At 44.3% G+C, this 14,409-nt stretch overlaps 1 protein-coding gene across 1 annotated transcript in view; it reads left to right on the top strand.

Annotated features, from left to right (window-relative positions):
• HEG1 (heart development protein with EGF like domains 1) overlaps positions 1–14,409 on the top strand; it is a 215,594-nt gene that overhangs the window by 105,796 nt on the left and 95,389 nt on the right. The window contains exon 3 of the mRNA XM_069224283.1: positions 1,067–1,180. Within this exon, the coding sequence (XP_069080384.1) occupies positions 1,067–1,180 (114 nt within the window). The remainder of the gene's footprint in view (positions 1–1,066; positions 1,181–14,409) is intronic.

Below are 14,409 nucleotides of genomic sequence, written 5' to 3'. Positions count from 1 at the left end.
TCCAATCCACCCCAGTTGAGCCTAACCCACTCTAATCCAGACTATCCAGCCCTCCCTACTCCAATCCAGTGCACCCCACTCCAGTGGTCCAATCCACCCCACTTCACTCAATCCTTCCCACTCCAGTACAATCCAATCCACCCCACTCCAGGTCAATCTAATCCACCCCACTTTAATCCACCCCGCTCCACCCACTCAAATTCAACCTACTCCAAACCACCCCACTCCATTCTAATCCAGTCCACCCCACCCAGTCACGTCACTCCAGTTTAATCTACCTACCCAATCCAATCTAATCTATCACAACCCACCCCACTCTAATCCACCTCACCCCTTTGGAATCCATTTTACTGCAATGCAATCCATCCCATCCACTCTTCTTAATCCGCACCACTCTAACCTAATCCAATCCACCCCATTGCACTCCAATCCAATCCGCCCCACTACCTCAATTCACTCTAACCCACTCCACATTATTCCACTCCACTCCACATCACTGCACTCTATGACAGTCTCTGCCATTGAATCACTGAATTCTACTTCCCTCGACTCAACTCTACGGCACTCTACTTCCCTTACCCCACTATAATCCAATCTAATCCAGCAGCCAGGCTGGTGTACAACATGGCAAAAACACACTGCCAAAGCCAACAACTAGTAAATAGGCACAAGCTATTGGCTTTGCCAGTGCTTGTTTCCTCTTTTTTCCGAAGCTGAACACCATCAGCAAAAAGCATCGACGAAGCTAAAATGCAAATCCAGTTGTGTTTGACAGCGCTTGTTTTTGGTGTACATATGTTGCGTTTTATCACATCGCATGAGTGCGATTAACATGTAATATTTGCCATCATTAGAAACATTCTGCCCTCCAAAGAAAACATCACACGGTTGTCGATGTTTAGCGACCACCTGTTGTAACGGTTATAAAGCATGATAGAAGTTGATATATAAATGAAAAATACCATGCCAGGGGACTGTAAACTGATTGTTTATTTCTAGAATCTGCCATTTAATTCAACCGATTGCAATGATTTTACTTGGTTTGTGATTTTTTATCATTTTACAGTCGGTATCTGCTCTCCCAACCCTTGCCTTCATGGGGGAAAATGTGTTGTGGATCAAGTCACAAGTTACAAGTGTCAGTGTGTAGCTTCCTGGACAGGAGAGCAATGTGCCACAGGTAAGTGAGAAGTGACCTTACAAGCACATAAGGGATGAGGAGTTCTTGTCTAGTAAGGAAAAATGGCATCTAATTTCCTTAATTTGATCACATCTACAATCTGGGAGTTTCCCTGCTTAAATGAAGTGAATCAAGGAGCGAACCGAATATGTGACTGTGCACTGGCCAAAACCAAAGACATCAGTGATGCAAAACAAAACGTTGAGTGAAATCATTAATGGGGCGATTAGGATAGAAGAGCTTATGTAAAATTCTCCTTCCACACGTCAGTGGTTAGCACTCTTACCAGAAAAGAATACTGGCCATCTGTTCACACTTTGAAAGTCTGCAGAGACCCGAACATGATACTTAAATAGAACTTTATATGAAGCCATGCTAAGTCATTTATAGCTTGGGCTTTCTGTCTGTGTGCACTTAAAATATCCGTCAGTGGTCATTAAGGGTGCTGTAGAACACATTTTAAATTGTTTTCCTCTTAAGTTTACAGCTTAAAGTTTGTACTGGTAAGGGGAAAAATACCGGTGTTTGCTGATTTTCTTAATAATTGTGCTGGCCTGGACATATTGGTAGAGTTGCTACATTACACAGGGTTAGAAACGCAAATGCAAAAGGAAAACACTATGGGTTTTTATTTAGAAAAATATGAATATCACCTTCAAAACATCCTTATGCTCACTAGCAGAGGGCTAATAAAAATGAAGGGCCTGAATTAGTGTTTGGTGGACGGGTTACACATCACAAATGTAACACATATCACATCTGTCTTATTGCAGATGCATTATATCCTATGGCCCTTGGGATAAGGAGGGGGGGCTATCCCTCACATTTGTGATGGAGTAACCTCTCTGCCAGCAGTAAATCAGGCCCAAAAACCTGAATGTCACATTCAGAGTGCCACCAGCTAACTTCAAATGACTGAATGAAACATTTTATTTATGTGCTGGTAAATACTTCTTTCTGGACTGTTGCAAATTTTAATTGGACTGAAAGGTTTATAAATGCATCAGTTTCTTTTTTTTTATTTCAGTATTTTTATTGTTTTTCAGAAGACCAGTTACACTTGCTTATTGTCTGCTCAGTTATGTGTCGCTTTTGATTTTTTTACTGGAAAGTTTCACAGTCTCCACCTGCAGGGAAAAGTGCAGTATGACCCTTAATTTGGATGTCGGCCAAAGCAAGACCTTGGTTCTTAAAACTCGAAAAAACTTCCAAACGCTAAAATTCTAACAACTTCTAAAGGCTGTTCTTGGACTGAGGACAGAAGCATGTATATCTTTGTCCCAGAAATCTGTATTGCTGCATTCTTTCAAGAACAGTCCATGATACAATTCCATTTGGTATCAAACTGAGATGGACTCCTTCCACCATAGTCTTCCATGGGCAGGGGAAGGTGATGTTGATGGTAGGCGTCAGGGGTTGTCTGTGCTGTGTGTGGCTGGCAGGTGAAGAGTAGTTGGAGTTCAATTCTTCATGGATGGACTGCTTTTCCCTTGAAGGTGCTTGTGAGGGTGTACTAATGTAGATGTTACAGGGCAAGATGAACACATGTTGTAGTTGAGAAAGATGTACTCTCCCACATTTTGGTAGCCCCTGGATCCTCCTTCATCTGAGCTAGGTTTCATCTCCTGCCTGGGCTTGGGGAGACTGCATGTCCAGTCTTTGAGTGGGGATGGGTGGGAATGTGATCATTGTTGCATTAATGCATTCTAATTGCATATGTATAATCAGATGTAGGGGAATTGCATGACATCAACTTCACTGTCAATGTTGCTGGTTTCAAGTGTGCTGACTGTCTGCTGTGTGTCTGTATTGGCATCTCATTGTGCAACCACTGGGCGTTGTTACCCATGGCTTTATATCCTTGCAAGGCTGGGTCTCATTCACTGTTAGCATTTTGTTTTTTTAATGTCTTTCACATTTTTAAACTGCATCTCAATGTGTTTGTTGTGTTCCGTTAGTTGATCATGACCTCCAGAATGTGGTTATGTGTGAGCTGTGTACTGGAAGTGCATCCATATTTCCTTACATTGTTCACATGTGTGCATACCCACATGTGTGCTGTAGTGTAAATGTATGAGCATTGCTATTTTTCTGTAGTTTGTGAAAGACACTTTCTGTGTTGCTGTCTACACATTGTTTTTGTGTGTTTGCAATTCATCAGTTACAGGTGGTTTGATGGAAGTGATCATGCTTATGATCAGATGGCCATATACAGTCTGATGTGTGCGATCAAACTGCTTGATAATACATATCGAGAGGTGTGTTTATGGTTGTGTTGTGTGCTAAAATTAACACCTTCAAAAGCAGAATCAAATTGTCTTTATGGTACTATATGGATGAATCTACTTCCATCAAGAACATTTTAATACATGTCACTTATGCATCTTTTTTTACCTTCTTTTTGATATGGCACAGAACTGCTCTGTCGCTATTAATATCTTTCTAACTTTATGTAGTCACCATGATTATATATATATATATATATATATATATGTTTGATGGCATGTGTAGCTGCAGATACACATGCTGTGCATTATCCTGCCATCTAGTGTTGGGCTCGGAGTGTTACAAGTTGTTTTTCTTCGAAGAAGTCTTTTCGAGTCACGGGACCGAGTGACTCCTCCCTTTCGGCTCCATTGCGCATGGGTGTCAACTCCATCTTAGATTGTTTTCTTTCCGCCATCGGGTTCGGACGTGTTCCTCTTCGCTCCGATTTCGAATCGGGGAAACTTAGAAAATCATCGAAATTCGTCGGTATTGTTTGCATTCGGGACCGGTTTAGTATCATCACATCGGCACCGACAACAAGGCCGCTTTGGCGGCCCTTCGGGGCTTCCGCACTTGATCAAGGCCTGGTCGGCCAGACCACACCCGTCGACAAAGAACTAATGGAACGGACCCCTTTCCGTTTCTGTCCGAAGTGCCACACCAAGTATCCTTACACAGACCAGCATCGGGTCTGTAACCTGTGTTTATCGCCCGAACACAGAGAGGATACTTGTGAGGCCTGCAGAGCGTTTCGATCCAAGAAGACCTTAAGAGATGGACGCGCAAGATGGTTACAGATGGCGTCGAAACAGTCACAACATCTCGACGCCGAGGAAGAAGAGATGCGGATATCCATCCAGGGTTCGGACTCGGATGAATCCGACGGGGATCGACCACCGACGGCGGCACAAAAAGTGAGCACACCTGCCCCGTCCCACACCCAAGGTCAGATCAAGAAACAAAAGGCCTCGGGGACGCCACTGCCGGAAGGCCATGGCTCAACCCACAGAAAAGACGGTGACCAAGTAACATCGGCACCGAAAAAGGGCAAATCAGTGCCGAAGACTTCCGACTCCGGTCGAGAAACCGGCACCGAAAAGCGTCAACATCGAATAATCGAGTCGAGTAAACCTCGAAAAAGCCACTCGGAGCCGAAACCAACAATCTCCATTGGGGTTTCGATACCGAAAAAAACAGCTTCGGAGCCGAAAAAGGCGTCCTTCACGGAAGAGCAGGGGCTCTCTCTACAGCTCAAAGAAAAGCACAGATTTGAGCAGGAACTGGATTTAGAAGAGTATGATCAAACTCAGCAAAGGCTAGAAATCCAGAAACATACAGGGAAGATACAAACTATCCCTCCGCTCAAGTCCAACAGAAAACTGACTTTTCACAAGACTGAGATGCAACCAAAGTGGTTAGAGAAAGGTCACCACCCCCACAATTCTCACCACAAATGTCCCCACTTCAATCTCCACAGTTGTCACCAGTGGGTAAACCAATGGCACAGTCACCCACACATACTGGGATGACTCAAGACGATGCGGACCCCTGGGATCTATACGACCCACCAGTTTCGGACAATAGTCCAGAGTGTTATCTGACAAAACCTTTGCCGCCAGAGGACAGTACGTCCTACACGCAGGTACTGGCCAGAGCAGCAACATTTCACAATGTAACAATGCACTCAGAACCAGTGGAAGACGACTTCCTGTTTAACACTCTGGCATCCACGCATGCATCGTATCAAAGCCTGCCAATGTTACCGGGCATGCTTAAACATGCCCAACAGGTTTTTCAAGAACCAGTGAAAGGGAGAGCAATCACGCCAAGGGTCGAGAAGAAATATAAACCGCCCCCTTCAGACCCTGTGTTTATTACACAACAGCTCCCTCCAGACTCAGTGGTTGTGGGGGCTGCAAGAAAACGGGCTAATTCGCAGTCATCAGGGGATGCGCCACCCCATGATAAGGAAAGTCGTAAATTTGACGCGGCTGGGAAAAGAGTGGCATCGCAAGCAGCCAATCAGTGGCGAATTGCCAACTCACAAGCCCTCCTTGCCCGCTACGACCGAGCACACTGGGACGAGATGCAAGACATCATCCAGCACCTCCCCAAGGAGCATCAAAAACGTGCCCAACAAGTGGTTGAAGAGGGACAGGCCATATCGAACAACCAGATCCGCTCTGCAATAGACTCTGCTGATACAGCGGCACAAACTGTAAATACAGCAGTTACAATTAGGAGGCATGCATGGCTGCGAAGTTCTGGGTTTAAACCAGAGATACTGCAAGCGGTATTGAATATGCTGTTTAATCAACATCAACTATTCGGCCCGGAAGTGGATACCGCAATGGAAAAAATGAAAAAGGACACGGACACGGCCAAAACCATGGGCGAGCTCTACTCCTCTCAATACAGGGGAACATTTAGGAAACCACAATTTAGGGGAGGATTTAGACAGCATCCTCAGAACCATCCACCTCCCAAACAAAACCCACTTACCAATCTCAGTACCAGAGAGGGGGGTTTCGTTGTTCCTACAGAGGACAGTTCCCAAGAGGAAGAGGGAAATTCCAGCCTGCCAATCAGACCCCTGGTAGCAAGCAGTGACTTCAATGTCACACTTCCCCAACACATATCACCAGTGGGGGGGGATTAACAAAATATCACCACAATTGGACACACATACACAGACATGTGGGTTCTATCAATTATCCAACATGGTTACTGCATAGAGTTCACAAGATTCCCTCCAGATGTTCCCCCAAGAACGCACAGAATGTCAATACAACACTTAGACCTATTACAAATAGAAGTCCAAGCACTACTAGCAAAAGAAGCCATAGAACTGGTACCTTATCACCAGAGAGGAACAGGGGTTTACTCCCTGTATTTCCTCACCCCAAAGAAAGACAAAACGTTAAGGCCTATTTTAGATCTCAGAACACTGAATCTCTTCATCAAATCAGATCATTTCCACATGGTAACACTACAGGATGTAGTCCCTTTACTAAAACAAGGGGAATACATGACAACACTGGATCTAAAGGATGCAAATTTTCACATACCCATCCATCCATCTCACAGGAAATACCTCAGGTTTGTAATACAAGGCAAACATTACCAATTCAAAGTGTTGCCATTCGGAATAACAACGGTATTTACAAAATGCCTAGCTGTAGTAGCAGCTCATATAAGGAGAAATCACATGCATGTATTCCCGTATCTAGACGATTGGCTAATAAAAGCCAACACTCAACAACAATGTCAAAATCACACGCAATATGTAATAGATACTCTGCACAAACTAGGGTTTTCTATAAATTACCAAAAATCACATTTACAACCATCCCAAATACAACAATACTTGGGAGCAACACTCAACACACAAAGAGCAATTGCCACTCCAAGTCCACAAAAAGTCCAGTTGTTTCAAAATATAAAATCAAGCATTCAATCAAACCAACAATACACGGTCAGGTTTGTGATGAAACTACTAGGCATGATGTCCTCATGCATAGCTATTGTCCCAAATGCAAGACTACACATGCGGCCCTTACAACAGTGCCTAGCAAAACAATGGACGCAGGCACAGGGTCAACTCCAAGATCTAGTGTTGATAGATCGCCAAACACACTCTTCGCTTCAATGGTGGAACCCTGTAAATTTAAACAAAGGGTGGCCTTTTTAAGACCCAGTACCTCACGCCATTATCACAACAGATGCCTCCATTATTGGGTGGGGAGCACACCTCAACAAACACAGCATACAAGGTCAATGGGACAGTCAACAAAAACAACTTCACATAAATCATTTAGAACTGCTAGCAGTCTTTCTAGCACTAAAAGCCTTTCAGCCCCTTCTAGCCCACAAAGATATCCTTGTCAAGACAGACAATATGACAACAATGTATTATTTAAACAAACAGGGGGGGACGCACTCGTCACAGCTGTGTATCCTAGCGCAAAATATTTGGCACTCGGCAATTCACAACAACATTCACCTGATAGCACAATATTTACCAGGCATTCACAATCAGCTAGCCGACAATCTCAGTCGAGATCACCAACAGTCTCACGATTGGGAAATACATCCCCAAATTCTAAAAGATCACTTCTACCGCTAGGGGACACCAAACATAGATCTGTTTGCAACAAAAGAAAACACAAAATGCCAAAAGTTTGCGTCCAGATACCCACACACTCAGTCCAAGGGAAATGCTCTATGGATCAGCTGGTCAGGGATATTTGCTTACGCTTTTCCCCCTCTCCTGCGCATTCCTTTTCTGGTCAACAAACTGAGTCAAAACAAACTCAAACTAATACTCATAGCACCAACGTGGGCTCGCCAACCGTGGTACACCACACTGTTGGACTTCTTGGTAGTACCGCACATCAAACTACCAAACAGACCAGCTCTGTTAACACAACACAAACAACAGATCAGGCACACAAATCCAGCATCGCTCAACCTAGCAATCTGGCTCCTGAAATCTTAGAATTCGGATATCTAAACCTCTCAAAAGAGTGTATGGAGGTCATTAAACAAGCAAGGAAACCCACAACAAGGCATTGTTATGCTAATAAATGGAAAAGGTTTGTTTTCTACTGCCAGGCTAATCAAATTACGCCGCTAAACGCCTCCATACAAAACATTGTAAGTTATTTACTACACTTACAAAAAGCAAATCTTGCTTTTTCTTCCATTAAAATCCATCTCATTGCAATATCTGCTTATTTGCAGATTACACATACAAAATTACTTTTTAGAATCCCAGTTATCAAAGCCTTTATGGAGAGATTAAAAAGAATCATACCCCCAAGGACACCACCAGAACCTTTGTGGAATCTTAATATTGTACTAACACGACTCATGGGTCCACCAATTGAACCCATGCATTCTTGTCAAATCCAATTCTTGACTTGGAAAGTAGCCTTTCTAATAGCCATCACTTCTCTATGAAGAGTTAGCGAAATACAGGCATTTACTATCCAAGAACCCTTTATACAGATACATAAACATAAAGTGGTTCTCCGTACAAATCCACAATTTTTACCAAAAGTCATATCACCGTTTCATCTAAAACAAACTGTGGAACTCCCAGTCTTCTTCCACAACCAGAATCAGTAGCAGAAAGGGCATTGCATACATTAGACATTAAAAGAGTGCTAATGTATTACATTGACAGAACAAAACAATTTCGAAAAACAAAACAATTATTCGTAGCTTTCCAAAAACCTCATGCAGGTAACCCTATATCCAAACAACGCATTGCCAGATGGATAGTCAAATGTATTCAGACCTGTTACCTTAAAGCTAAAAGAGAATTACCCATTACTCCAAGAGCACATTCCACTAGGAAAAAAGGCGCCACAATGGCTTTTCTTGGTAATATACCAATGACAGAGATTTGTAAGGCAGCCACCTGGTCTACGCCCCATACATTCACTAAGCATTACTGTGTAGATGTGTTAGCAACACAACAAGCCACAGTAGGACAGGCTGTACTGAGAACATTATTTCAGACAACTTCAACTCCTACAGGCTGACCACCGCTTCTGGGGAGATTACTGCTTTGTAGTCTATGCACAGCATGTGTATCTGCAGCTACACATGGCATTGAACGGAAAATGTCACTTACCCAGTGTACATCTGTTTGTGGCATGTTGTGCTGCAGATTCACATGTGCCCTCCCACCTCCCCGGGAGCCTGTAGCCATTTTAGTTGCATGTAAATTGTAAATATGTAAATAAATATTCCTTTAATACACAATATGTACATACATTTCTACTCCATTGCATGGGGACCTCTAGTATCCTTACTTTACCAACTCCTACCTCACCCTTTGCGGGGAAAACAATCTAAGATGGAGTCGACGCCCATGCGCAATGGAGCCGAAAGGCAGGAGTCACTCGGTCCTGTGACTCGAAAAGACTTCTTCAAAGAAAAACAACTTGTAACACTCCGAGCCCAACACTAGATGGCAGGATAATGCACAGCATGTGAATCTGCAGCGCAACATGCCACGAAAAGATGTACACTTGGTAAGTGACATTTTCCATACACTTCAATTTGGCGTTCCCTTTCTGCACCAGAACGTCAACGGTGCCAGTCTGTATACGTATATATATGTATATATATAAATATCCAAGCCAATTACAGCCCGGAGATCACATCCCCAGGGGCCTCCATATTTGGGAAAGGGGAGGGGGCATGCAGCCCCACTCCCTGAGCTCAGGAATACCCCGGCGACCCCATCCCCCAGGGTCGCTATTTTAAAAAAGGGGAGAGCGGGCCCTGGGTCTCCCCTTGTGACCTCCAACGATGTGTGTTGTGAGTGTCCCGGTTGGGCACCAATACACCCACATTAGGCCCTAGGAGATGGAGTCCGAGGGCCTGTGAAGGCTCAAGCAGGGGACCCCGCTGTCCCCTCCCCTTATAATAAGAATATGGCCATGGGGGGTGACACCCCAAGCTGCAAAGGCTCAGTGAGGGGAGTTGCACGAACCCCTTCCCTTAAAAAAGAATACGGTCCATGGGATGGGGTCCGTGGGTCCTGTAAAGGCTCAGGAAGGGGGGCCCAAGATCCCTTCCTTCTTAATGTCTGTTGGCCCCAGGAGATGGGGCCTCAGGGCTTTCCAGGACCCAGGTAGGGGGAGTGCATGTTTCCCTCTCGATAAAAAAAAAAATCCTGGGGGATGGGATCCCAGCACACACCACCTCCCCAATATTAAAAAATGAACATGAATAATAAATAAGTAACAAGAGCCGCTCATTTATTATTCACTGCTCAAAGCAAGGAACACCCCATAATGCCCCATTTTAACACAAATATTTTCTTGCTTGTGGTGCACCTAGAAAAGGCAGAGGCACTGCAAACATTTTTTTAATGTTATGAAGGACTGCAGGGTTGGCAATAGCCCTCCAGCAAAATTAAGAAAAACAGTAAGGGGCAAGAAAATGTGCAGCACCACTTTCCTTGCGCCCCTTAGCTCCATCCTATATGCGCTGTATTTAAATACAGTGCACCATGGCGCAGGATAGGGGGTAATAGCATAATTATTTTTACGCTATTGATGTACTCTGCAGGAGTAGTTCCTAAATGTTGGCGCTACTCCTGCAGAGTACATAGGGGCCCATTATAAATAATGGAAGCCCCCTTTTAATGCCTGCTCTGAGCAGGCGTTAAAAGTGCCCAAAGAAATGGTGCAAGGAAATCTCATAAATTTCCTTGCTACATTTTTCCACCCTCCTCCCCTATTGGGGGAACGCCCCCCTTGCATACATTATGCCTAGCTCAGGCATAATGTGGTGCATGGGTTTACAAAGTGACGTAATGCATGCATTGCGCCACTTTGTAAATATGGCCTTGGGAAAATACCACTTTAGCGCTGCCTCAACGTAAAAAAAGTGATGCTATGGCAGCGCTAAGGTGGTGCCAAGGGGCTCTTAAGTCTTTTGGGTCACTAAATCTGTGACCCCATTAAAGTGTACCATGTTCTTTCAAAGCACTCCTAGGTGGAGCTCTGTGTTCTTCAGCTGAGTGCAGGGCCGTGTTGTGGTTGGATCTAAAGCTACACTTTGTTGCTTAAAAATGTTTTATAAAAGACTTAAAAACATGATGAAATAAACGTTATTATACTTTTTAAATAACAATCACTTTTATTAACCATTTTACTGTGTGGAATAATAAAATGTCTGTTTGTTTATGACTATTGTTGGTTTTTTGACAAAGGTTATAGTTGTGCTTTATATATGTTGATATGCTGACCCGTTCATAAAGCCAATAGGCCCACTTGACCCGTTAACAAAGTTGGTAGGTCTGTCTTGCTTAAAATGACACCCTTTATGTTGTAATACCATGTAGTCAGCCATGTATACTTTTTGGGGGTTTGGGTGGTTTTAGGTGCCAGGCTGCGCTAATGCCCACCCCCCCTCGCCCCCCCCAGAGGCCAGGCCTGCGGAGTGTTGGATTCAGGGTCTGGCTGTGCTGTTGGCTTTACGTATGGTAACAAAATATTACCTTATGTTAAAAAAACCTCGAAATTCACTGAAAAAACAAAGGTTGAAGTGACGTTATAGTTAGGAATTGTAATTATATCTTGCTTTACATTAAAAAACGTTAGAAAGTCACTAAAAACAAAGGTTAAAGGGGTGTTGTACGGTGAAAATGTCAGTTAAAACATACTGCTTAAAACTATCAAAACCACTGAAATTCTCCAGCTACAGTTATCTCAAATAACTGTAACTCGTGTCCTAAAGCAGCTTTAGCTATAACTTATTACTCACGCCCTCGCATTACACTGTCATCAACATCCACTTAATGCAAGCTTCTCCTTTGTCCCACAGAGGGATGTGAAATACATGCAGTTTGATACTGAATACACAACACCAGGGCATGCTCTGTCCCTGCCGGGGTACCTGTGACCAGGCAAAGACCCCTTCAATCATCAACTCCAGGCAACTCAAGGAGAGCAGAAAGGTCCAGGACCACCAGCAGGTCAGTCCCCTCTCCAGCAGATCCCTTGTCCCCAAAAATCAACACCCTGACAAGGAGGTTCCCTGGTCTGTGAGGAGGTTTGGTCGAGGAAAGAAGAGAGTAATCACTCCCCCAGCAGCTCTTTAAATGCCCCCGTCTGTCAAACCCTCTTATGGTGTCACTCTACCCTTGCAAGGCAGGCTCAGCCACCGGCCACCTCCAGATTTCACCTGCCCATTGTCCAGCTAATGGTGACCCTCTGCTACGTGTGGTGTGTGCCTATCCATCATTCTTATCACTTTATCTCAAGTGTACAGATGCATTCAGTGGCGTAAACGCCAAATGGCGTTATGCCCATGGACACATTTCCGCCCATGTTCTCATTTTTTTTTTTTCATTGTTCTTTTCCTCCTCTTTATCCCTTTGTCCTTTTTCTTTCCCTGGGTCAGTGGTTTAACAATAACCCTTGGGGTGCAGGGTGGTGGGGGCGAGCTTCAGGGGGCCCCCTCTGGCACTGTGCATGGGCGGCAGGCTGACTGGGTCCTAAGCGTGGTGGGCCCCCTTAATGTATTTTGCAGGGAGGCCCCTCTCAAGTTTCATTACACCACTGCAGTGGGTCAAAGAATAAGTCTCAGTTCCCAGACATGACTTGCATGACATACACTTGTGTTGCATGCTTCAGTTGTTGCACCAGATTCACAGCTTGCCACCTCACGGATGGAGATACGTGAAGCAATCAGGATTTGCGGGGTCACCTCATGCGCTTGATTCTCAGTGCAGTAAAGCCTTAGCCGAAACTTCATACCCTGAAATCATTTGGTGTATTGAAAGTTTTTTGTTACTTTTATTTTTTAAATGTAACACTACTCAATACTATTTTCTCCAGGAAATGTCACATTGGATGCCCAGGGTCGTAGCTTGGTTGGTATGAATGGAGGTGTGTGAGCTTCAGATTTTCTGGCAATCAGACTGGCATATAATGTTTAAATATATTATACAACAAGCAGGGTGCATGAAATGGGCAGTGGAAAGGGAGACAAATGCGGATTAGTAGGGGTACTAAGAGAGAAAACACAACATATGGCAAAATGTCCAATATTATTTAGGATTTTCAATGCAGAGAGTGAGGGAGTGTGTGTGTGTGTGTGTTTTGTCTGTATGTGTGTAAAAAATCCTGCTGAAGTCCATCTGACATCAAACACTACCCAACTGAATACACCTGTGCCCAACTATTTATCTGAAAATAGATTTATTGGAGGGTGTAACACCACAAACACCGCCACTCCCCAAAACTGCGCCCCTTTGGATGCCATCATACCAGCGTGGATTGCGCAGGTTGCCAAGGAGGATTAAAAATGAAACACATGGCATCTCACAGAACGGGAGACAGGAAAAGAAAAAACAAGCATTTGCAATGCAATAGGTCTCGCGTGTGCTCAAGTTAGAGCTATTAGCATTGTAAATTTCTAACTGGAACTTACTTGCCACACAAACTGAAGATAAAAAGTAAAACAGTTGACGCCGTGAGTGCGAAGGATAGAGACACAAGGAAAAAGAAGTTTGCTCACAGTCAGAGTTATTGGCAATCATGCAATTATCCATGTAACAGGTTCGATGGCCAATGCGGTAACAAAACTGCCCCAAGGAGGGACAAAGGTAAACAGTTACCAGTGATGACAAAGGATTTTTGAAGGGCAAGCCCTTGAACGAGTGATCGTGATGGGCGTGAGGTGGGAGTGGTTAAAAGCCCAGATACATACCAACACGTCGGAAAAGCAGCGCTTTTGCACTGCTATGCTCGACCTAAAAAGGGGAGGGCAGTGCTTAATTTCTGCTTGTTTATTCCGGTGTGGAGCACTGGCACTTATTTTTGAGGGCTGCCACTTATTTTTCTGCCTCAAGCATTTACTGCGAGCAAAAGACACTTATGGGAAAGATGGAGGAAGAGAAAAACGAAAATGCGTCATAATGGGAGAAAGCAGAAAGCTGCAAGAGTGAGCTGAAGGGGCAGGGAGTGGCTGTAACTGGATTAAAGAGGCCCGAGATGGCTTTAGGATTACGCTGCCTTAGTATTCCGTGTTGGCACATTTAATTGAAGTAGCCGCATGTTTAAGAGGAGGGTGTTGGGCACCAGCACGTTTTTATTTACAAATGAAGCACTGGGGGAGGGCCGGCATTAGATTTTTGTAGAGTTATTTTAAGGTCTGGTCCCCGCCCTGCGGCTGCTCTAAATCTCTGTGTTCCTCCCCTTTTTTGTCACGTTGTTTGCACATCTGCAGATCCGCGAATGGTTTTGTACATATAAGCCGTGAGTGTGTGAAATCTATAAAAAGAAAGGAAATGCACGAGGAATAGTATAGAGGAAATGCCACAATTCCAAATCCGTACGTAAACAGCCCGTGGGCTCTGGTGCCCAGAACGGATGGCACGTGATGGCATTGTCTTAAAGGGAGGATGCGCAAAAAAGCGCGGTTGGTTCTCG

Source organism: Pleurodeles waltl, chromosome 3_1 (genome assembly GCF_031143425.1).
Source record: "Pleurodeles waltl isolate 20211129_DDA chromosome 3_1, aPleWal1.hap1.20221129, whole genome shotgun sequence".
NCBI lineage: Eukaryota > Metazoa > Chordata > Amphibia > Caudata > Salamandridae > Pleurodeles > Pleurodeles waltl.
The sequence above is the reverse complement of the archived record's forward strand: the minus strand, read 5'-3'. Positions and strand labels throughout refer to the sequence as shown.